A 26,084-nucleotide genomic window follows, 5' to 3' on the forward strand; every position below is an offset into this window, starting at 1 on the left:
AGAGTTGCAAAGAGAAACAAGAGAAGTGGAGCAAAAAGCAGGAGAGGTGCAGAATGATGCAAGTGAGGTGCAGACAGAGGCACGAGGGGTGCAGAAAGTAGCAAAAGAGGTGTAGAAAAAAGAAAGACACATGTAGAAAGAAGCAACAGAGATCCAGAAAGAGGCAAGAGAAGTGCAGAAAGAGGTAACAAAGGTGCAGAAAGATGCAACAGAGGTGCAGAAAGAAGCAAGAGGGGTACAGAAAGAGGCAAGAGGAATACAGAAAGAAGCAGGAGAGGTGCAGAAATAACAAACAAAAGTGCAAAAAGAAGCAACAAAGGTGCAGAAAGAGGCAAGAGAATTTCAGAAAGAAGCAAAAGAGGTACATAAAGAGCAAAGAGGGGTACAGAAAGAGACAAGAGAAGTGCAGAAAGAAGCAACAGAGGGGCAGAATGAGGCAAGAGTGCTCCAGAATGAAGCAAGAGAAGTGCGGAAAAAAACCATAAAAGGTGCAGAAAGAGGCAAGAGAACTGCAAAAAGAGGCAGGACAGGTGCAGGAAGAGAAAACAGGGTGCAGAAAGAGGCAAGAGGGGTGCAGAGAGAAGAAAGAGAGGTGCAGAAAGAAGCAAGAGAAGTACAGAGAGAACCAACAGAGGTGCAGAAAGAGGCAAGAGGGGTACAGAAAGAGGCAAGAGAAGTGCAGAAAGAAGCAATATAGGAGCAGAAAAAGGCACGAGAAGGGCAGAAAGAAGCAAAAGAGGTGCAGTAAGAGTGAAGAGGGGTTTAGAAAGACACAAGAAAAGTGCATAAAAGAAGTAACAGAGGTGCAGAAAGAGGCAAGAGAAGTATAGAAAGAAGTAAGATAGGTTCAGAAAGAGGCAATAGAACTGCAAAACGAGGCACAACAGGTGCAGAAAGAGGGAACCGAGTGAAGAAAGAGGCAAGAGGGGTGCAGAGATCAGCAAGAGAGGTACAGAAAGAAGCAAGAGAAGTGCAGATAGAACCAACAGAGGCGCAGAAAGAGGCAAGAGGGGTGGAGAAAGAAGCAACAAAGGTGAAGAAAGATACAAGAGAACTGCAGAAAGAGGCAAGAGAAGTGCAGAAAGAAGCATCCGAGGTGCAGAAAGAGGCAAGAGAACTGCAGAATGAGGCAAGATATTTGCAGAAAGAGGTAAGACAGGTATAGAAAGAGGAAAGGGGTACAGAACGATGCAAGAGACGTACAGAATAAAGAAAAAGAGGTGCAGAAAGAGGCAAGAGAAGTGCAGAAAGAAGCATCCGAGGTGCAGAAAGAGGCAAGATAACTGCAGAATGAGGCAAGATATTTGCAGAAAGAGGCAAGACAGGTATAGAAAGAGGAAAGGGGGTGCAGAACGATACAAGAGAAGTGCAGAATAAAGAAAGAGAGGTGCAGAAAGAGGCAAGAGAAGTGCAGAAAGAAGCAACAGAGGTGCAGAAAGAGGCAACAGAACTGAAGAATGAGGCAAGAGAGGTACAGAAAGAGGCAACACGTGCAGAAAAAGGGAATAGGCATACAGAAAGTTGCTAGAGAAGTACAGAAAGCAGCAACAGAGGTGCAGAAAGAGGCAAGAGAACTGCAGAAAGTGAGGTGCAGAAAGAGGCGGGGCAAGTGCAGAAAGCGGGAAGAGGGTGCAGAAAGAGGGGTGTAGAAAGAGGTAAGAGGGATTCAGAGAGAAGCAAGAAAGGTGCAGAAAGAAGCAAGAGAAGTGTAGAGAGATCCAACAGAGGTGCAGAAAGAGGCAAGAGGGGTACAGAAAGAGGCAGGATAAGTGCATAAAGAAGCAAAAGAGGTGCAGATGGAAGCAAGAGAACTGCAGAAAGAAGCAAAAGAGGTGCAGATAGAGGCAAGAGAAGTGCAAAAAGAAGCAACATATCAGCAGAAAGAGGAAAGAGAACTGCAGAAAGAGGCAAGAGAGGTACAGAAAGAGGCAACACGTGCAGAAAGAGGGAAGAGGCATGCAGAAAGATGCAACAGAAGTACAGAAAGCAGCAACAGAGGTGCAGAACGAGGCAAGAGAACTGCAGAAAGAGGCAAGTGAGGTGCAGAAAGAGGCAGGACAGGTGCAGAAAGAGGGAAATGGGGTGCAAAAAGAGGCAAGATGGGTGCAGGAGAGTAGGATCTGCTTCACATGTTTACCCCCACTTTTTGCTGGTGTTTCACTGTTTTTTAACTTTAGTCTGGCTGGGACCCTGCTATTCAGGGCCCCAGCCTAGCTGCTTCCTCTCTAAATTGCATGTACTTTAGGTACACTCCAGATTGGATTCTGGGGTACCCCTGTGAGTCCCTAGTATATGGTATACTATGTACCCAGGGCATAGGTACCCCAGAGGACTACCAGGGGCTGAAGCATGTATTGTGCAACCCCTGGAAATCCCTCCAAAATGACACCCCAGGTCTGCTACTGCAGCCTGGGTAAGGTGGTGCATGCACCCCTTACTAAGATATAGGTTCACTATATCTCGCTTAATACTGCACATTGAAACCTATCAGTCACCCCTATGGCAGGCCTCATCCTGAAGGCAGGGAACTTGGTTATCTGAGAGAGGGTGCCCAGGCATGAGCTGAGCCCCTCTGCAGCCTTCGGAATCTCTTGTCAGTAGTGCAGCCTGACCATATACTCTTAAGTGCATTATATCTAAAATGGTTAATGCTAACTTTGGACTGACTGCACGGAATCATGTCGTGTTTGGTGTCAAACACCTTGGAATCATACCCCCACATCAAATCTTGATGTGAGAATATGATCCCACCTTTCTAGAGGGAGAGACATGACAGTACTGGTATACCCGGTAGAAACCTAACAGAGAATTGGCATCACAAAATGGATGCTGCAGCCACAGACAAGGGTCTGACCTCCTGCTGCTGACCGGGACTCAGGCAGGGGAGGCCTTGGCAATAGGTTTCCTGTCACAGGGAGGTGTAAACACCTCCCAGACAGGCTTATGTGTATTGGGGCTGGGTGGGAGTACTCTCAGAGTGCTTTGAAGTCCTGCACTGGGGGCACATTTTGTGTCCCTGTGCATAGTACAGTTCAAATGAATTCAGGGGCTTCCAGGCCCTGCTCTGGTGCAAAACTGGACAAAGGAAATGGGTGTAGCCACCCCTCTTTCCAAACCCTCCCATAGGTGGGTCCCCAGAGCTAGTCCAACCGCTTCCTTAGGTATAAATAAGGAAACTCTGTAACCAGAACTTTAGATATCCCTTGATGAAACTCTGAAGCTGAATCCTGGAACTTTGACACTCTACTAAAGACTAGAGGACTGAAGAAATCTCCCTTGGGGTCAAGGAGTGACTCCCATGCTTGGCAGGCACCAACAAATCATTTTGCCGGTCTGCATCTCCGAAGCTCCCGCCAGACTCTGAAGTATTTGCATCCCAGGAAGAGGATTTCCAGACATCTCAAAGGCCAAATCAAGTCCCCAGTAAAGCTGAGACCCGCAGCCCTTGTGAGTAGCATGCAACCAGAACTCCTGGTCACCGTGCACTTTTGCAAGTGCATTGACTTCTCGATGTCTCTTGAAGTCGAGCTTGGGGTTACTTCTAGCCCCCACCTTGATGAAAGAATCCACCAAAGATTGTTGGCCTAGTCACCCCGAGTGACCCATGGGCCACCATTTTGTGATTCCTCTCGAGGTCATTTCACGATCCCTGGTCCGTCGACTGGTGGGTCCCTGAGAGGGCAACTTTGATTTTCCTTGGGCTTCTCTGGTAGCGCCAGACGTGCCCTGAATCACTTAAATATGCCACACTCATGTGACATTCTCCTGCTTAACAAGGAATGTACAGGGGCTCAACTCTCCCAAAAAATTAGGACAGATACATGCGTACCTTGGCAGACAAGAGGTGCAAATTGCACTGATTCAGGAAACACACCTGACTCGCCACACCAACGCACGTATTGGGGCACAATGGGCAGGCTACAGGATATCATCCTCTTACTCTGCTTATGCCAGAGGCGTACTCACCCTCATCAAGAAAAACCTTCCTTTTACTGAGGTTAGATGTAGCATTGACGATGCTGGCCGCTATGCCATTACACATGGCACACTTGCGGGGCAATTAGTCACGATTGTGAACGTGTATGGTCCTAATACAGATGACCCAGAATTCTTTGAGCGCATACTTTCAATCTTACGAGCATGACCCGAGGCTACTATCATCGAGGGAGGCAACCTGAATACTCATCTTGATCCCAGTAAAGACAAATCTAGTGGCATAGGGGGGTCATGCACCAAAAGCTGCCAGGATAATTAATGACGGAATGGCCGAACTTAGTCTGACAGATGTGTGGTGGTTGCATAAGGTTGACAGATGGGAGGGCACTCACATTTCCACGGTCCACGGCAGCTGGTTGTGGCTAGACTATTGGCTCCTGAGCGAGGCCACAACACCCTGGGTATCAGAGATTGAGGGCTTACCCCGAACGCTATCAGATCATAACCCGGTTAAGCTGCAGCTTCATATTCCACGCATTATTAATCGACAATTCACATGGCGTTTCCACACTGAAGCGCTCCTAGAACCGCTATACACACGTACGATCCGAGAAGCCATCACGCAATATTTTGAGCTCAACACGGGATCAGTTGACAGCGTCGCGGTATTATGGGAGGCCTTCAAGTTCACGATCAGAGGCAAATCCATCACTATCACAGCGGGGATTCTGAGGGATATCCGGGAGCGACTCACTACACTCTAAACTATCCTGACACGACTTGAGAGGGAATATGAAACCTCGCCCAACACACAGACCCTCGCACAACTCAAAGAAACCCTAGTGGAATACAATGAGGCGGCAGCAGATGAGGTGCGCTACTTATCGAAAAGACATGTGGCTCCAGCATACGGGGAGGGAGGATGGCCGGGGCACAATCTAGCGGTGAAAATACGAACCCGCAGAGCTAGGCATACTATTACTAAGATAACAGATGACACCATGCGGACCACTACACGATTTAGACAGACATACGCTGAACTCTACACCTCACAAGGTGACACCGCTGATCAGCACTTTGACACCTATCTTACGGACGTTGCACTGGCGTGGCTATCTGATGGCCAGCGGGATTACCTCAATTGACCTATCACCGCAGAAGACATCCACAAAGCAATTAAAACCCTCCCAAACAAAAAGGCTCCGGGTCCTGATGGCCTAACCTGCAAATTCCACAAAGAATTTGCAGAAGAGCTGAAGCCCCACCTTCTGGAGATGTATGCAGAGGCCTTTGAGGTGGGAAAACTCTCACCCACACTCGGGGAAGCGTTAATAATCACTTTGCTCAAACGGGACAAACCACCTTATCGCTGCGAGTCATTCCGGCCCCTCTCACTTATAAATATTGACGCGAAGATATTGGCCAAAATCCTCACGCTTCGTCTTAAACCCCTGATGCTGAATCTGGTCCTCCCAGACCAATCTGGATTTATCCCAGAAAGATCCACCCCACACAACTTACGCACGCTCTTTGCCATGTTTCACATACTAGATCCCACCTTAAAGGCGGCGGCCATGATGCTAGACGCGGCCAAAGCCTTCGACTCTATAGAGTGGATCTATCTATTTTATATTCTCAGGCAGATGGAATTCCCTTTTAACTTTATTTCCTGGATAAGACTCCTATACACAGACCCCACTGCTCGCATTCGGGTGGATGGTAAGACTTCGGCCCCTATCCAGATAAACAGAGGCACCCGTCAAGGCTGCCCTCTATCACCGCTATTGTTCCCAGTAGTGCTTGAGCCGCTTGCATGTATCATCCGACAACGTCATGGGGCAGCCGCACTACGATTTGTTCACAGATCCATGAGCATATCCCTCTATGCGGATAATATGCTGCTGTTTATTAGAGAACCCCATGTCTTTATGGAACCCTTATTGAGGGAATACATTCCATTTGGGCTGTTCTCTGGCCTTGCCATCAATTGGTCTAAATGAGTGGTTGTATCACTGACGGACTGCACTTCTCCGCATGAGATGGAGTTCCCCCTGATATGGACCACGGACCCCGTGAAATATCTTGGAATATGGTTAGATCGTGACCCTGACGCTGTCATCCGTGAGAATAATGGCACCGCCGTCACCAAACTAGAACAACAGGTGGACAGGTGGATAAGACTGCCTCTCTCCTTTGCTGACCGCATAGCCCTAATAAAAATGGTCGTACTGCCCAAATTTTTATATTTATTTAGCAATATTCCTATCCTACTGCCCATGCCTTTTTTCAGGACGCTACGCTCGGTTATGATAAGGCTGACATGGAGTGGAAAACAGGCTCTAGTGAGTCCACCAACATTAATGTTGGATTATACCAAAGGGGGGTTGAGTGTACCTGATCTATACCTGTACTACCTTTGCGCAAATGGTCAATATGCTCACTACTGGTACACTAACCATAACTTCATCCCACACATAGCGGTAGAGAAAGATGACTCATATCCCATCCCTCTGAAATCCATACTTACACATACCCGTAGGGGTACCCCGAAAGCTGAAATAAACCCCATGTCACGATAGCAGCCTGGCAAGCACTTGGCCACTCAGCGGAGAAGCTTTTATTCTACTCACCTCTTTTGCCTCTCGCCCACCACACAGCTGCCTCAGTTACACAGGAGACTGGCGCTATGCACACTCTCACTCTGGCTGGGATAGATAAGATGCAAGATGCATTCCCTAATGGTACCTTCCTAACAGTAACTGATTTAAATTATATACAAAACAAAACACCACAGTTCTCTTTCACCTTTCATAGAAAATATAACGCAATGCGCGCACACTTTCCCACGTTTCCCTCGGAGCCTCCGACGCTGTAGTCCCTGCACACACTCCTACTCAGTCCCACAAGACATAAATTAATAACCAAACTATATAGGGCTGCCAGGGAGGAAAAAGTGCCGGCTCATAGTCATAAGAGTCTGGAGACATGGAATAGGGTCTTCACCCCACCGCTCTCGCAGGATGACTGGGAACACTGTTGCAAACTCACAAGCGCACTCACCTCTAACGGTAATTTACATATAATACACTTCAAGTTCCTGCACCAGGTTTATCACATACCGTACAAGCTGGCCAAATACTGTCTCAGAGATAACAACACATGGAGATGTTGCGGACGCCAGGGGGATGACTTCTGGCATCTGGCCTGGGAATGCGGTAAGGTAGCGGCTTTCTGGACAGAGATCACACACCAGCTGCAGGAAATGACACACACCGAGGTGGCATGCTTTCCACATGTATGTCTATTGGGCCTGCTACCAACTTTGAAGGGTTTGATGGGTAGGTTGATACGTGTCGCACTGTTACTTGCCAAACGCTGAGTAGCAATGACCTGGGAGAGTAAAATGTGCCCCACTACAACTGTATGGCTCAAGGATCTAGTATACTGTCAAGAAAATCTAAGACTGTATTTAGAGAAGCTACCTGCAACGTCATGCCCCAAAGACATATGGGAGCCCTGCTCCACATGCATCTACCTCGGATCCTCAAACAGATTAACAAAATTCAGTCCGTCATCAAATTACATGTTACGACAATGTACTGTTGTGATACGATATTTGACAATTTGCTTCACTGCTCATCTTACCGCTGTACGTTATAGCCATGGGATGTTGATGTTTTCTCTGTTTTTCTTTTTTTTTTATTGATTTCCACAAAGCGCACATGCATTTTATGGTGCGGAATGTTCAATGAAAATGCTATTAAATATATATATATTTTTTTTTAAAACAGGTCTCTTGGAGACAGACAAAATTAAAACCCTTGACAAATTCTAGCCACTATAGGTTATGGATTTTTTTCCGGAGTCCTGCCACATTCCAGAACAAAAAAACTGTATTTTCAACAAAAGAATGGGGACAATTCCCTACACTAATAGTTAGTGTTAAATCATTAATATACCTGGCAGAATGCTGCGAAGAGTCATCGACAGGTAAAGTACTTGAGCTGGGTGTTTCAAGAGTCAATCTCTTCCTTCCAAGGTTTAACAGTACATTTGTCCTCTCCTGACTCCCCTTAGTTTCTTCCCGATACTCCACATCTGGTCAATCTATTCCATCAAGATTTTCTAGTCCCTGAAATCTATTAGAAGTTGGAACATTATAAAGTTGATTGGTCAATGGTGGCAGAATACTTGGGGGCATTGATCGATTAAAAGCCCCAAGTGAGCCTGGTTGAGACAAATAACCTAGTGGGAGGGCAGAGATAGAATTTAAAGTAACATGAGTGGGCCTAGTTTTATTTATGACAGTCTCTACCAGTCTAGGATTTTTAAAAGACAGAATTACGCAATCTCCTGGAAGAGATTTATGTGTCCTACCCACCCATTTATTTCGCCTTACCATATTATGTCTTTGAACAAATGTTCAGTCAGACCTGATCTTACCCTTAACCAGTTTAATGCCTTGCTCCTGAGAGAAACCCAGGATTCCGAAGTCTGGTTCAATGGAGGTGGAACATTTGGCAAGAAAATTACATAAGGGGTGGCAGCCGGTGAAAGATCTAGGTACTCAATTGCTTGTATTTGCAAGACTACTGTGGGTATAGTATTGGCTGATGTATGCAAGACGCTATCTGGTTTCTTCGCTTCATTTGGGCCTAAACCAGTAAAAGCGTGGGATGTTGTATCCTGTGAACTCTGAGTACATGATTAATTTAGTTGCCTCACTTTACTAGTTATGTGTAGGTAACTACCTGCAGGTACATTCCCAATAGGCTCACTTGTTGTTCGGTTGTTCAATTGGTCGAGAAAAGTCATTAATTTAGTTTTTATTTCTTTTAGGCGGATATTGATGGATTCTAAGGTAGTCTTCACAAATTGCTCTAGCGATTTAAATGCCCAACATAGTGTATCCAGTTTTTCGTTACTTGAGTCGCTACAGTGTTGGGTGAGTCCAGCGGGTGCTGACCTAAGCCTACTTGGAGCCTGGTTTTGGGGTTTAGTTCTTTTGTTTTGAGGTGTCCCTTTATTTAGGGAGCTAATCGTAGTAGATATACATTTTTTTTACCCATTTAGAGGGGAGTGGGGTGTCCGATTTGGATGAATGTAAGATACTGGCTCTATATATACGATACAAAAATGAGGTATAGTTTGTATAGAGTCCAAGTGTCCCCAGAGGTAGGCAGACGTTAGAGTTAGGTAGAACCTTACTCTCTAATAGTGGTAGCTTGGTCGAGCAGTAATGCAGTATCAGAGTACAGTGTTAAACATTTGATGTACACACACAGTCAGCAAATGAATTCACACATTTAAGAACTGAACTGTAGGCCAATTGTTTTTTAAATAAAAAAATACTGTTTATTTTTAGAACCAAGCAAGCCTGGCACAGGTAAGCATTAAATACTTTTCAGTAATAAGGGGTGGCAGCCGGTGAAAGATCTAGGTACTCAATTGCTTGTATTTGCAAGACTACTGTGGGTATAGTATTGGCTGATGTATGCAAGACGCTATCTGGTTTCTTCGCTTCATTTGGGCCTAAACCAGTAAAAGCGTGGGATGTTGTATCCTGTGAACTCTGAGTACATGATTAATTTAGTTGCCTCACTTTACTAGTTATGTGTAGGTAACTACCTGCAGGTACATTCCCAATAGACTCACTTGTTGTTCGGTTGTTCAATTCAGCAAATGAATTCACACATTTAAGAACTGAACTGTAGGCCAATAAGTTACTGGATATAGAACAGTTTGAAAATGCAATAGAAATTGTACTTTTTTTTGATTTACAGGCGAGCAGTAGTATGCAACACTTAGCAAATGCAGTACATTGAAATGAATGGGCTTTTTCAGTAAATTACAGGTAAGTTACTTTTTACGTTACTTTTCTAACTCAGTGCTGGATAACTAGATTCAGCACTGGGACATTTCCTGGAAACAGGTAAGTAATTACATTTTGGTTATTCGCATGAATTTTAAAGAATATTTTCAAATTGCAAAACTCCACACTTAGAAACTTTTTGGAGCTGTACATTGAAATGAATAGGCTTTTACAGTAAATTGCAGGTAAGTTACTTTTCACGTTACTTTTCTAACTCAGTGCTGGATACCTAGATTCAGCACTGGGACATTTCCTGCACACAGGTGAGTAAACAGGTTTTGGTTATTTGTGTGATTTGTAAGGAATATTTTTAGATTTCAAAACTCCACACTTAGAAACTTTTTGGACAAAAAGTGTCTATGTTATCCTATGGGAGGAAAACAGATTAACGGTTCACGAGTAAGTAAACGACTGTGGGAGTTAAGGTTCTGGGGTTGGACTCAGGGGTCCCCCAGGGTCAGTGATGCACTGTTGTTGCACCCTCAGCGGCACTAGGGCGGCCGGGTGGAGAGTGTTGAGGCTCAATGTTGTCCAATGGAGAATAGGGGGCCGCCGGTTGGTGGCTGATGGCAAGCAGGCCACTGGGTTGTGGGAGCAAAGCTCCTAGGGTTATGGTCAGGGCAAATGGGGAAACAAAGTAGCACAAAAGGTGCACCCTCAGCGGCACTAGGGCGGCCGGGTGCAGAGTGTTGAGGCTCAATGTTGTCCAATGGAGAATAGGGGGCCGCCGGTTGGTGGCTGATGATAAGCAGGCCACTGGGTTGTGGGAGCAAAGCTCCTAGGGTTATGGTCAGGGCAAATGGGGAAACAAAGTAGCACAAAAGGTCCACCCTCAGCGGCACTGGGGCGGCCGGGTGCAGAGTGCTGTTTTGACGTTGGGCTCCCTGTTGTTTTCTATGTAGAACCTCCGGTTTGCAAAATCACTTCAGGCAGGGATACGAAGGACTTCTGGGTGCGACCACCACTTGGAGAGGTAAGTTGGGAAGTTAAGGGTTGGCTAGGCACCGTCGGTTTGAGCACACTAGACCGTGGGGTGTCGGGTGCAGGGGTGCCTTTTGGGGTCGGATCTTCTTACCAGCTCCTGGTTGCGGTTAGTGGGGCCTTCTGGTTTTAGGCTGCAGGCGTCGGCTGGAGGCTTGAGGCTGGCCAGGGGTTGCTGGATCTTGGGTCAGGTTTGCCGGGGTGTTTTTCCACTCAAGCTCAGGCCGGGTTCAGTGGGTGCAGAGTGGGCTGGTTTCGCGGTCTCTGGCTGGCACCAGAAGCTGCAGTTTGAACAAATCCGGTGTTCACGGGAGATGCAGTCTTTAGAAGTGAAGGCAAGCAGGTCCTCTGGGTTTCTTGAGGTTGCTGGCTGCAGGAAACACCAGGATTTCACAGGAGCAGGTTGGAGGGGAGACAGACCTGTAGAACTGGGGCCAAGTCAGTGGGCGTCATCCTCTTGTGAGCTCTGCACGGCTCTTCGGTCCTCCTTCTTATCTTCTTTTCTTGTCGTTTCTGGATCTGAGGAAGGAAGGTTCAGGGTGCCCCCTAAACACTAAATTTAGTGGCGTTACAGGTAGGTAAAGGGCAGGATCCAATGGGTCCCTCCCCTGGGGTGGGTACTTGTCTATTCAGCCACTCTCCAGTGGGAGGGGGACAGGAGCCTGTCCCTGGTTGGCTGTGTCTCCCCATCCTCAAGATGGTGGGGACTCGAGGTTGTGCTTCACCTCGCCTCCCCCACCTGAGGGGTGGAGTTGGCATAGGTGGGCACACCTCTCTTCCTCACTTGTTTTTCCTGCCGGTTTTCCCGCCCAAAGTGGGGGTAAAACCAGTGGGGACCAGTTGGTGAAAGCAGCAAATGGTCTGGAGAGGCTCACAAAGGTGGCATGCCTTTAAAGCTTCACCTTCGTGAACCCTGCCCATCCTGGGGGAGGAGGCTTGGCACCTCGTCCCAGGATGTGCATTGTTTGAGGCCCCCGAGAGCAGCAGCTCTCGACCCAGGGATCCAGAAACATGTCTGGTGGTAGCAGCTTAGGTAGCCACTCAGTCAGGTCACTAGAGGTTGGTCGAGTTTCAGGGGGCATCTCTAAGATGCCGTCTGTTGTGCTTTTTACATTAAATCCCACACTGGCATCAGTGCGAGTTTAATTTGCTGAGAAGTTTGATACCAAACTTCCCAGTCTTCAGTGTAGCCATTATGGTGTTGTGGAGTTCATAATGACAACCTCCCAGCATCATATACTCTTAATGGTAGCATTTCACTTACAGTGCTCAGGAATGGACTTGGGCACTGTAGGGGTACAGGTCTCATGCACCTGTACCCTCACCACTGGCATAGAGCACCCAGCTAGAGGGGTGACTGATGTACACCAGGGCAGTGGTTTGTGGGCATGGCACACAGGGATGTGTGCCATGTCGACTCTTCACTTTTTTCTGCACCAAGACACGCAGCCTGCAAAGGCAGTGTGTGAGTGTCGGGGTACAGGGCTTCTAAGGGTGGCACAATAAGTGCTGCAGCCCTTACAGGCCTTCTATGGTCACAGTGCCCTGGGTACCTGTGGTACCAGTTACCAGGGACTGACATGTGGCCGGAGATGCCAATTGGGTTTAGGCTTCAATGCAGTTTTATGGAAGGAACATAGGCCATGGACACCTGATTAGCAGGAGCCCAGGGCACCCTCATTCAAAGAACATCAGCAATTCAGCAAAACGTGGGGGCATACCATGCAAGAAAGAGGGCACTTTCTCACAATTAATTAATAGTGTCAGATATGTTCTGAATACACCCATTTGTTCCCTTGTCAGTCTCTGCAGGCCCACTGCTATCACAGGTTTGAAGCTCTTCCTCATTATCAACTGGGTGCTGTACCACGGTCATAGGGGCTGTAATTTGATCTCCGCAAAGTAATATTGACTTCTCAACAGTTGAGATCTGTTTCTCGATAGCTCCTGATATGAGTTTTAGTTGTGAAGTCTGTGTATGTGTCTGTGGTCTTTCAGAGGATTTAGGCCCTCCCGATTCGCCTATAAGTTTCCTTTTTCCCATGCTGAGTCCAGATGAAGATCAGTGAGCTTAGTAACTATATAGGATGTATGTGCAATCTGTAGGGAAATTGACTGTTAAAAACTTTCTTTAAAAAAACAAAAAAAAAAACAATTGGACAGCTCGGCAACACCAATCAATAAGGGCCAATAACAATTGACCAATGAGTAATTCCCAAATATCTGTGCGTGCTTTTTATGGCATAGGTGTTTCATTTTCTCTCTTTTCTTTACCCACCACAAATTTTTTGGCTAGGATAAACTTCCACAACTGTCCCGACAATAAACCTTGTGTCACTTATCTTTGTTCACGCATAACATAAATATGAGGCTTGGGCGCCAGTCAGACCAGCTCGCCTCAATCGAGATACAATGAGTTCTTGTAAACAGGAGCGATCAGACTTGCAAAGTACCTGTGCTCCAACAATCGCAGGTCCAATTACGTTCCCACGTATCACAAGTCTCCTGATTAGGTTTAGTTCACCACTTCCAGCTCTAAATCAAAAAGCAGCTATTTACTAGGTACGCCCTAACATAGAGAACCAAGAGGGGTGGCGCAGTCCAGCCTCCTCAAGTCTCTGACGGGCACAAATGGGCCCACCCTTGGCCAGTACCATGGGTGTATGGTGGCACTTATGAATGCGAGAGAAGCTCCTCCCTCCTGGGAGAGATGGTTTCTGGGGCTTAAAGTTCCCCAAACAGTCATCAGTGGTCCAGCAGCGGTAGTTGTAGCGTCCTGCGCCGCGGGTGTATGGTGGCACATATGAACAGGAGAGAAGCCCCTCCCTCCTGGAAGTGATGGTTTCTGGGACTTGAAGACCCCCAAACAGCCAGCAGTGGTCCAGCAGCGGTAGTTGCAGCGTACTGTGCCGTAGCTGCATGGTGGGGCTTATGTGCGTGATAGAAACCCCTCCCTCTTGGGAGCGATGGCTCCTGGGGATTGAAGTCCCCCAAATAGTCAGCAATGGTTCACAAGCTGTAGTTGCAGCGTCCCACGCTGCGGGTGTATGGTGGCGCTTATGAGCGTGAGAGAAGTCCCTCTCTCCTGGGAGCGATTGTTTCTGGGGCTTGAAGTCCCCCAAACAGTCAGCAGTGGTCCAGCAGCGGTGGTTACAGCGTCTATGTCATTTTGTCCAAGCAAGGCCAGTATTATTATACCTGCAGAAGCTTTACTTGCCCATGGTTTGCCTTGGAGTTGCTAGCTTCTTCTCAGGCGCTATTAGGAGGAAGACGCTTTTTGCCTAGCTTAATTTGCATCTTATTTGATGAAATGTATAAGCATTTTATCTGATCAATTTTATAAGCTGAACTGTCCAAGTATTTGCTTTTAAACATGAGTCATATCTGTATTTTACTTTTTTGTAAATATGGTTTTAGGAAAATGTATATGTTCAAATTGTACTTGTGCTATGGCTTTTATTAACCGTATAAAGAATCTTTGACTGACTGAATACTATTTTGCATCAAATTCAGTGTCTAATCACCTTGTTCATCCAATTGTAGAAAGGACATGTAGAAAGGATATGGTAAAGGTAGATAGTTTGATACTATACAGCTTACCTGGTCCTTTCTACCATTGTCGGAACATGGCGGTTGGACGATGAATTCCATGAAATATACTGATATTACAAATATTAAATATTAAAACTAAATCCAAAAATCTAGATCCAATTATAAAAAGAAGTGGCTATGTCATGCTAAACATAGCATGAAAGGGGGACCTATTTACAAGGCAGTGTTACGCCATGTTAAGTGGCTAAAAAAAAGCCACCGTGGTCATAGGGGCTTGTACATATGCCCCCAAGTTTGCTAATCATTAAGTAGAGGGGTTGGGTAAAAAACACATAGTATGCAAATGGAAAAATTAAAGATATAGGTGGTACTTGATAACCAATATTTTATACATACAAACCAATACATTAGAAGAGGGAACTAATACATTAAATAGCCGAACCAAGCATTTGTGCATCTACCCTTACATTATAAATGCATACCAACATATAATGGTTTTAATATCAATAGGTTGCACATTTCAACCAGTATGCACACACCAGTGCATCGCAAGAATTAGCCAATATAGTATATTTAGCAATCAGTACATCCATTGACTGCACCAATGTAATGCTCTTGCAAAGTAGTATGAGATGCATGGGAATCAGTGTGCTTGGCATTTAACCAGTAAATTATGAGAAGAAACCAATATATTTTTATCTCAACCCAGTTACTTGTCTGGACCACTGTGTTATGCATAACAGGCATGCATGAACAGCACAATGTTATGCAAGTGCACCAATTTATACAGAGTATCCCTACACACCAGTACACCGTGAGCATAAACAAATGAATTAACCAAATACAACAATGTTCTCTTGATATATGCCGGTATGTTGGGTACGTAAATTTATTTATAATGTTTATGAAACTCACACCTCAAACTATATGCTTTCTCATGAAAACTAATGTGCTTTATTAGTGTTCTAATACTTTAGCTTTCCATTAACCAACACGTTGAGTCCTCAAAGAAATGTTACTGAATACGAACCATTATAGTGCATAAAAACCCATAAAACTAGTATGAACCAATGCAGTACAAACAAAGACAATGCCAATATTTTTCAAATTGAAACCATTATAGTTACTAGGTACATCACTATAACTGATATAAACTAATGAGTATGACATACAGAGTAAATGTATTTTGGTCTGTCTAGCATCTCAAACTCAGTGATAAGTCTTGAAAATTGCCTCGTCAATGTACTTATAGTTCATGACCATATAAAACTGTTTTGATACGGATACCCTAACAATTGGTACTTAAAACTGTACATGTGCCCTCTATGTTTTCTAGGCTTGAAGTTCGCCTACCTTTTCATAGTCAATCAGATCCCCTTGCTTTCGAATATTCTTCTTTGCAAGATAGATCGCTGAAAGTAAGAACAATGCCAGTGTTAAAATGTGTTTAACCGTGCTAAGGTCATTCCCATTGTTCTGCTATATTTAGTACATGTTTTGCCAGAATATATTACCCACAGCGACAAGCACATCCAGAAAAATTCACAGAATAATTTACATATTTCATAAGCATTCCCAGACACAATCCTTATGAAAATTGATCTCTGTCATAATTAGAGCAAGACCTATTGCCTGGATAAGTGGAAGCACCCAGTGTTGACTGCATCCAAGAACAAGTATTTGCAATGCAGTCGGTCTCGCCTTTGGGACCTTATATGTATTTAGCTATGCAGCACACTAGCCTGGGTGCTGAAACTTTTACTGTTCTTTAACATGGAGGGAAAGTAAGCACCAAACTGTGTGACACGCCAGGTACGAGAATACAGGGAGAGAAATAGTGCCTTTCAGCGGGAAATGGTATAGTCCAAAGCTCTGTTTTTAATATAAAATCAGGGTCTTCGGTGTTCATGTCACTGAAAATACAAGATTTGAAAAAAATAATATTGGCTACGGGTGCTCATGGAAGACAATTTCTAGGGACTGGAATCTACAGAATGCTAAAGTGATTCTGGTATTTTACTGACCTCTGCTGGTCGTTTTCTATCAAGACAGTTAAATAAAGGCAGTTGAACAGACAGCCCAGAAGCAGAAGCAGACAAGTCCTAGGGCTGATCTCCAGAGCCAAGAAAGTACATACACATATAAGTATATACTAAAATATATACAAAAGGTTTAGAATGCTCGTCCTAAAAATGAAAACAATCTCACTGAAAGAGACCTTCCTAGTCAAAAACAAAACAATCAGGACAACCCCACCATTTTAAAGGGAAACAGGACTACTGTAGAAGTGTTCTAAACATGCACAGATCGTAATACAGATTATTTTCAACCATATGAATGCGGTACATAGTCCCAGCATTAATACCTGCATCTAATGAGAAAATGTCTTCATCATCCCAACCAACAGCACAGCAAGCATAGAGATAACATTAGTGTGTGTGTCTCACCAAGAAGCACTTAAACAGTATCAGGTGCTATAACACTCCCCATTTAGAAAAGAACATTTTCTGAAACCTAGTACTATTTAACACAGTATCAGATATCAACACAAGATGAGGAAATATTTTACAACACCTACCAATAAAAAAAGACACACTTTGAGGGTACACATAAATGATAACAATTCCTGAAAAGGTCATGATGAAAAAACACAATCTCTTAGATTGAAGTGTAGAAAAAATGGATATTGTGAAGTGCACTTATGCGCTATTGAGTCATTACACATTGATTTACATGTCCTCCATATGAACAGGAAGCCAGCAGACTGGACTATGGCAACGCCCTCTACGCCGGAATCAACAAGACCCTGCTACAAAAGCTCCAAACCATCCAGAACACCGCAGCCAGACTCGTCCTTGCAACCCCACGACACAAGCACATGACCCAGCACCTACAAGACCTCCACTGGCTCCCTATCAAGAAGAGAGTAACCTTCAAGCTCCTCACCCACGCCTACAAATCCCTCCACAACATCAGACCCAAATACCTCAACGAAAGAGTCTCCTTCCACGCACCCAAAAGGAACCTCTGCTCCGCTGACCTCGCCCTGGCAGAGACCCCACGCATCTCCAGAACCAGAGCAGGCGGAAGAGCATTCTCCTACGTCACAGCAAAGACCTGGAATGAGCTCCCAGTCAACGTCAGACACTCCCCAACCCTGCACACCTTCAGAAGGAGCCTCAAGACCTGGCTCTTCGACTGATCCGGTGCTGCACAACCACCCCCCCAGCACCTTGAGACCATCTCGGGTGAGTAGCGTGCTCTATAAACCCATGATTGATTGATTAATTGACACAAGTAAGACACACAACGGCCCCTACTTTCACATGCTCACATATTCGCAGAAGAACCAATCAAACTGGATGAGATGATATATTTATAACCAGATATAACAATAGTATCCGGAGAGAGACTTCTAAATTTGTGATAGGTAAACTACATAAGATGAAATCAGTACCTTTCATTATATAATGTCTTTCCTATAGTGATAATTGCCCTGACAAGGAACTCTGATTTTGGTAGTTTCTTGACGAGCAAAGATGTACTCATCTAATTAAACTTTATGGTGTACCGTGCCAAGGGTTATGGGAACGTGTGAAACATTTGCTAGTGTGCACAGATTGACAGTATAAATACTGCAGGAAGCGGCTCTTAAGTCCAAGAGGCTCATTAGTATGGTTTGTCGGCCCGCCATAGGCCCGGGAAATGGGACCGCCCACTATGTATGCGGCGGTCCCGCATTAGGTATTAGGATGCCCCCGCCATACTGGCGGGTGCACTCCGCATTCCTGACATTGCGGCAGGCGGTGCTTCCAGCACCACCCGCCTCAATGCCAAAAATGCATGTTGTGCATTTGCATGCACAAAGTGGCAGGCACCGCGCGGTGCCTGCCATGTGGTGCATGCCAATGCAGTGGGGTACCATAGGTACCCCCCATGTGCACCCCCCAACCCCCAGAATTCCTGGGGGCCTGCTACGGGGCCCAAATGGCAAGGACCACATGCCTTTCCGTGGTGGCAACGAAAGGCAGCTTTCCGCTGCCGTCCTAATATGGTTGGCGGTGTCTAACAGACACCGCCACCATAGCAGGCCCCTTTTCCGTCCGGTCACCTGTGTGACTGGCGGAAAATCGGCGGACGGCCTTTCTGTCCGCCAGGGTCCCCCCGCCATACTAATATGGCGGGGGGGAAATGGGTGGCGGGCGGGGACGGATGTAGGGCGGATCGCCAATGCCATGCGGGCGGTGGCGATCCGCCCTACATCCTAATGGGCCCCCAAGTGTTTGCTCTTTTTTTTCCTTAATGGAATTAAAACAGGCAATATTGAGGGTCAGATTCACAAAGGTAACTTCAATTTTTGAGTAAGTTCACAGTTTTGAGTAGGTTTACTACTTTTCAATATTCAGAAACTGCACTTTTGTAGTAACTTACATGTGTAACTTACACTTTTGTAGTAAGTCCAGCACTACACATGACCATCCACTGTTACTGCAACACCCTCCCATAGAAATTAATGGAGGTAGGGACATAAAAACAACCCCATAGAAAATAATGTTACATTAAATTTGAATATTTAACATAGTTAAAAATATAATAAAATATAAATTAATTAAAAAAAATAATCCAAAAATAAAGTACATATTTATTATTTCATTATACAGTATTTAATAAGCTATTTTTAATTTAAAACATGATGTAACTGTTGGGAAGGAAAAGTCCCTCACATGGTGATGGACATGCACCCCTGCCCAGAGTGCCCGAACTGTGCTGATGTCTGGCTCTCAAATGCTGATTTTTTGTTGTCATGGGTAAACACGGATTGTGCGTGTCTATGAAGGTTTCAAATGTTATGTCATCAATGGGGCTCCTTTTAAATAAAATCAAGTCTGAGTCAACATCATCTTGACTTTGGACCTTTCTTTGGTATATACATGAATAATCCATAAGTCCCAACGCTTGATATTCATTAGGGTTCCTCTTTATTTCAGTCTCAGGATTATGTTAAAAACTTCCTGGACCTTCAGTGCAAGCATTTTGCTTCTATGCATCCATGTGTAGTCAATCAATCAATCAATGATTGATAGTTTAAAAGTAGCCCCACTGCCAATATAACATGAGGAACCTTCAAAGAATGGTCCCATGTCAAATAATTGGGATCCGCTTATCAAGGAACAACGGACCTGAGGTAACAGACTCCCAATACAAGTGATACCTGGCTTTATGTACTTTTGTGGGAGATATAACTGAGTCCTGAAGAAAGTGGTTACATTTTGGTTTCACGACCAAAACCTGTCAACGTGTAACCCTGCACTAAATGTATTTAACATCTGAATGCATCAAATTATGATTAGATGAAGATTCAGGGATCCAGTATCAGGGGTGTAAAATTTATTTAAATATCTACTTGGCCACGGCGCAGGTTACTTCATAAAACTATTTGTCCTGTAACAAAATTCACTTGTGCCATGTAGTGCGGTGACAAATTATGGCAGCAATCTCATAATATAAAAGCTCTGATGATAACCTCTCTGATTATGCCAGAGCTCATACCATAGTAGGGTTTCAATACAAGCAAATCCCTTGTTTTGCCTCCTTTCGGTAGATCTACATACTGGGGCTGGAGGTAATGGTAAACAATAGTTCCCCATGATTGCAATGCACTTTTGACTCTGTGCAAGCCTACTAACTTCATGTTTTATGGGCTTTTATCAGCTTGTCTCTAATATTTTCCCATATGAAGAAAGGTTGGAAATTTACTCCTAACAAGGGCAGAAGTAAAACTTCTTGCAAGGTTGGGGAAAAATGGTTGGTGGGAAAGTGAACTTGTTAGAGCCCAAAAGATTTACACATGAAGAAATCTACACATGAGTGTTTGCCAGTGCTAAAATGCAGTTCACAAATATTTTCTAGGAGTACAATTTTCTAACCTACTTCTGTAAATTCTTGTGAATTCATGAATGTTGTAAATCTGCACTACTGCAAGGACAAACACCAGGAGTGAACCATTTGACTGTTTTGAAGAAAAAACTAGTAACTTACCTGTACACTATGGTTCTCCAGTATTGATATCTTTCATAGATTCACATGCTTGTATCATCCCCAAAGGAAATAAATAACAGTAAAAAGAAAAAAGTGCATAGATACCATAGATAAGCATAGACTTTGGTAGCCCAGTACCATCATTATGTGGACCCAATGCCAGCCAATGAGACGCCAGCCCTGAGATCACAATCTCCAGCAGAGCCATCATACCTCAGATTTCCAGCCCATAGTGTGAGCCAAGGAAGCATCCAGAGATAAAAATGGCCTACCTGAGAAACGGGGAGGCGGGCGGGCTGCATGTGAATCTATGAAAGATATCAATACTGGAGAACCATAGTGTACCGGTAAGTAACTTATTTTTTCTCCAGTATTGAATCTTTCATAGATTCACATGCTTGTATCAGAATAGAGAGCAGTACTCATACAAGGAAGCGATTCCAGGATAGAACCCTTGTTTCCTAAGGCTCTGCTTCCTCATTGCAAGGTTAATATATCCTCTAGAAGATAGAATGGATTGTGTGTCTCAGCATGTACCATCTTGTAACATAATATATAAAAACCAAAGATGCATTAGTGATTACTATCCAATGTAACATTTAAGAAAACATTAGCAAGAAAAAACTGAATTTTTTTGAAATTATAAGGAAAATGCCTTAATGAAATAGGTGACGTAGTACGGCTTGTCCCACCGCTGAATCTGCTTTCCAAGCAGTGTCCAGACAGTAGTGCCTGGTAAACGTGTGGATATTCGTCCACGTTGCCGCTCTTCAAATATCCGGGAGCGATACTCCCACAAACAATGCGGCTGAAGTCTGGTTGAGTGAGCTCGAACTGTGGAGTGTAAAGGACTTCTGGCTTTCTTGTGGCATAAAGTAATGGCTGAGATTATCCATCTGGATATGCTAGTCCTTGACAGAGCCAAACCTTTTCTGGGACCAGCAAACACTTTTAACAATTGATTTGTCTTTCCAAAGGACTTTGTTTTGGCAATATAACATTTTAAACACCTCTTGATATCCAATGTGTGCAAAGATTTTTCCGCTGCAGAAGATGGGTCTTTAAAATATGTGGGCAGAACAACAGGCTCATTGAGGTGAAAATCCGAAGGGACTTTCAGAAGGATTTGTTCTTAGGATCACCTTGTCTGTTTTGAACTGAAGAAACGGCTCTGTGATGGAAAAAGCCTGAATCTCACTGACCCTTCTGGCTGACGTTAGAGCTAGGAGTAAAGCCACCTTCTAAGATACAAACTGCAGCTCAGCTTTGTGAATTGGTTCGAAAGGTGGTTTAATGAGCTGTGCTAGGACTGTGTTAAGTTGCCACGGCACTGACGGATGTTTAATTGGAGTGAAAACTCTGAATAATCCTTTCAAGAATTCCTTTATCACTATCTGAGACCAAAGAGATGGTTGATTCGGTCTTCTGCGATATCTTGAAATGGCAGCAAGATGCACTTTGACAGATGCATGAGAAAGGCCTGCCTTGGCTAAATGCAATAGGTAAGGAAGAACTTGTTCTGGAGATGAGTGCAAGGTGTGAAGAGATTGTGATGAACAGCATTGGCAAAACCTTTTCCACTTCGCCACATAAGTTACCTGAACGCCTGCTTGGACGTGCTCATTGGCCGCTAGAGGAGGTTGCTGCTTGTTGCTTTCTCTGCCGCCATCGCCACCGCCGCCGGAGTCAGTGGGGGTCAAGTGCTGGTTTTCCTGGTCACGAGTGAGGAGGGCAGAGACCAGGAATAAGAGACTACAAACCCCAGCATCCCAAGCGGCGTGCACGCCGCTCGCGCCAGCTGACAGCGCCGGGAGGCGCTCAAAAGAGGAACAGGGCTACTGCAGCGCGGGAGGCACGCGGGCATCCGTCCACGCTAGGCCGAGGCTGAGCTGGGCCACCCCTCTTGGCTGTTTTATCGGCGCTCGGTGTCCAGCATTTACTGATGTGGCTATCTGGGCTTACAGGACACGTGGACACTGTTTGAAGGAGGTAAGCATATTCTGCTTGATGTGTGTACATCAACTTTGGCCAGTTAAACACAGACTAATACGGACATCTACAGACTAGCGGCAGGGGGCCGCAGCAGTATTGTTGGTCTAGTATTGTTGGTCTAATAGTACGGGGATCCCTAAAACTACAAGATCATCAATCTATTTGCCATACCTGTCCTTATTAATGTGCTTCATTGTATTATCATTGACGTAGTTTAAAAAGAAACAAAGCGGTATGGAGACGCGGAAGACACCATTGGCCCCAATAGGGGCAAAAGCTAGTACGAACGCCACTGTTACAACCATGGAATCATTTCTGCTGAGGGCAGCTGCTGTGATTGACAAAGAGAGTGTAGTAGTGAATAGGTGTCTTTCTAGATCGCCATCTAGTAGTTTGTGTCCATCTGCAGTTACCCCAGCACACCCCTGGGAGCTATCACGGAATCCCTGAGCTTATCCATCTGCCCATGGTCTAGTGATGGATCTCAGGCTGATGTTGAGTTACTTTCCATACCAGATGCCCCGCTTCAGGCCACGTATAGGCCCCTTTCTCCTACCATTATAATAGAAAACAGGGGGTAGTGTCACCCATTGCTCACAAAGGCAAGACGGTAATGCCCCACAAAACCTCACAGTTACACATTAAAATCCAGGCAGTAAGAGTCTCCAACCACTCGCAAAGGGGGCTCCTGGGACCAGTGGGAGTATTAAAAGAAAACTTCAAACAACTGGGGGCAAAGCTTAGAAATATAAATCCAACCCAGCTACTAAGCCAGTCCCCAAGCCAGCAATCAGGACCATGGTTTCTGGGCCGGTGGCCACGAATTTAGACTCTACGGTGGTACCAGAAACGCTCCAAGCTATTTTGAGTAGTATGCTGGATATTAAGCTAGGTCCCATTCTCAAGAGGTTAACCTCGATCGAGAAAAGTCTATCAGCACATAATCGGTCGGATGAACCGGCGATCCCAAGCGTGCCTAGTAATAATATAGGACTGAGCCCAGCAATTGACACAATTGACACAGGTTTGTCTACATGCCCAGAGATTGCTGTCAGGGAACAGCCACATAGTCAGTGTCCGTCTATTCATACAGTTCGGGGGGAGGCAGTAGGTCCCAGGGATAGCCAGGTACCCAGTAGAAGTTTGACTGCACAGCAGCATGGGTTGGGTTACCAATCCATAGGGGGTCGTACAGCGGGCACACAGGGACAGCCAGTGGAAGAATTTCAGCGCTTTCCTGCCATTCATCTCCCACCAGAATCTACCCCCTATGTAGTGATTTTGGGGAATGTGCCACCGCTCCCCAAGGGCATTAGCGAGGATTTTTATCAGCTCAAAAATAAATTACTGCACTGGTTATCTAATAATACCACAGTGGGATTAAGGGCTGAATGACACATCATTATGGTGTGACAAGTTGGCTGGATAGGCAGGTCAAGGAAATCTGGGGGGGGGGATGTACAGGCACTTCCGTTAGGATTTCTTTTATAAAGTAGACACACGCAGGTATACCTCGGGGTCTAGTTATAGGGAGTTTCCCCAAGAAAGATGGTTTCAAAAACCCTCTGCAGCACAATACCAATGGTGTCCACAAGTTGTACACAGTCAAATTCAATCAACCGGGCCCAATCTTGTCCCCCTTTAGAGTTATTTAATAGATTTTCCACACTATCTAGGCTGGAGGAGTGTGATTGACTACATAATTCTGCAAACCCCCCCACAGAGATAAATGCTCAGCAGAAGGTTTATCCCCCTGCAGAGCAAAATGTGTTGGTCCCCAGTGCACCCAATAAAAATATCCTGTCGTGGAATATTGCAGGTCTGGTTGACAGTCAAGGATCCCACCTGGGAGAAGTTTGTTAGGCAATTTTCAGTGATCTGTTTCCAGGAGACTTGGTTGGTGAATAGTAACTTATTTTTGGAGGGATTTAAGGCTTTCTTTGTCCCTGCATCACCATCAGCATGCGGTAGAGCTAATGGTGGTCTGGTTACTTATATATCAATGGCAGTGGATTGCCGGATCCAGACGCTTCTTTCGTCGACGCTGGGTCTTAAAGCTATTGTATTAAAGAAGGGGGCTACTAGCATGAGCCTGATAAACTTTTATGATGCAACGTCATTTACTATGGGGGAATGTAACATCGCCCAGCTGGGTTCATATATAAGACATGTGGCTCTATATCACACAACTTAATGGTGCTGGGTAATTTTAACATACACCCCTGTGGAGATCCGAGGTATACCAGGATGGCTGATTTGGGCTGCCCCCGAATGAGGGAGTTCCACTTTGATCACTCTACCCAGGGAGAAGTCTTGAATAATTTACTTAATAAATTCGATTTAATGACATTAATGTCCCTCTCTGCCCCACATAGTAAAGCTCGTGTTCCTTCTTTTAACGGGAGAGGTAGCGTATCCTTCATCGATTATATTTTAATTTCATCTACCCTTCAGTCCTTTTTTAGCGGGTTTACCATTAAGGAAAGTGTCTATAGCGACCATAATCCTCTCTGCGTGCAATTGAGTGGCCCACTCTTTCTTAGCAAATCTAGGGTGGTGATACCGGGCACAATACAATCAACAGACGGTAAGCGCCGTCTTAAATGGTCGCAGGTTTCTCCTGATGACATTCAGTACAGTAAGAACCTCATGTGCTGCTGAACTAGCACTCTGTGTCGCGTAGGGTACCTCTTCGAGGGATGTCCACAGTGCCTTTAATGTTATTACCAGTATGGTAGGGGAACTATTAAGTGTACCCGCATCTAGGGTGGTTAACTTAAACCCTAGATGGTTTGATTCATCCTGCACCCAGGCGGCGCGAAAGGAGGTTCTGAAAATCACCACTGAAACGTGCCTGTCGTAAAGAATATAAGCAGGTTTTGGCTTTTCGCAGGGGTGCTCTGAAGGAGGAAGCCTGGAGGGAGCTGCTAGAGACGTGCACGCTAGGTAACAGTTCAAGTTTCTGGGGTATTGTCAATAGTCCGCTATTTAAGAAAGATCCAGCCAGTGACATAGGTTCCCACATCACCGAGGAATCTATGTTCAAGGGCTGTATAGACCAACCTCAAAAGCCAGCTAGGGCGGCTGATATTGCCATTGTGGTTTTCGAGCAGAAGGAGGTCGAGGCTGGGATTGCCGGCCTGACAGGTAACAAGGAGGACGGTATCCCACCGGATCTCTTCAAATCAGATCCACTTTTCTGAGCACCGGTTCTTGTGGCCATGTTTGATGTTGTAGCCAAGGATGGCTGCCCTGATTCTTGGGCCACCTCGACTATTGTGCCGGTGTTCAAGAAGGGGGATCGAAATAGCACTTATTGCTACAGACCGATCTCCCTCCTTGACTCAGTGGTAAAGGTCATAGGAAGGGTGATATTAGAAAGATTAGCTACCTGGGCAGAGGAGCATAATATAATCTCTGAAATCCAGAACGGGTTTCGTCCTGGGCAGTCAACTGTGGCCCAATGCCTTAACCTTTACATGATCCTCGGCAAGTACACGATTGCCCGCCCAGGTTCGATCTACCTGGCCTTCATGGACCTTTCATCCTCATTTGACTGCGTTAACCGGGTCAAGCTGTGGCAGTCCATGAGGGCCATGGGGGTGGAGGACAACATCGTTAATGTCCTTGAGGACATGCACAGGGCTACCAAGGCGAACGTTAGATATGCTCAGGATCTTCGTGTCTCTAGGGATTTTAAAACTGGCAGGGG

The 26,084-nt window shown here is 45.2% G+C and overlaps 1 protein-coding gene across 1 annotated transcript in view; it reads right to left on the bottom strand.

The window, feature by feature from the left end:
• The window catches only part of RGS11 (regulator of G protein signaling 11), a 1,592,422-nt gene that overhangs the window by 1,127,739 nt on the left and 438,599 nt on the right, over positions 1-26,084 (bottom strand). Inside the window, exon 6 of the mRNA XM_085632193.1 lies at positions 15,695-15,753. Coding sequence (XP_085488319.1) covers positions 15,695-15,753 — 59 coding nt within the window. The remainder of the gene's footprint in view (positions 1-15,694; positions 15,754-26,084) is intronic.

Source organism: Triturus cristatus, chromosome 10, assembly GCF_964204655.1.
Source record: "Triturus cristatus chromosome 10, aTriCri1.1, whole genome shotgun sequence".
In the NCBI taxonomy this organism is placed as follows: domain Eukaryota; kingdom Metazoa; phylum Chordata; class Amphibia; order Caudata; family Salamandridae; genus Triturus; species Triturus cristatus.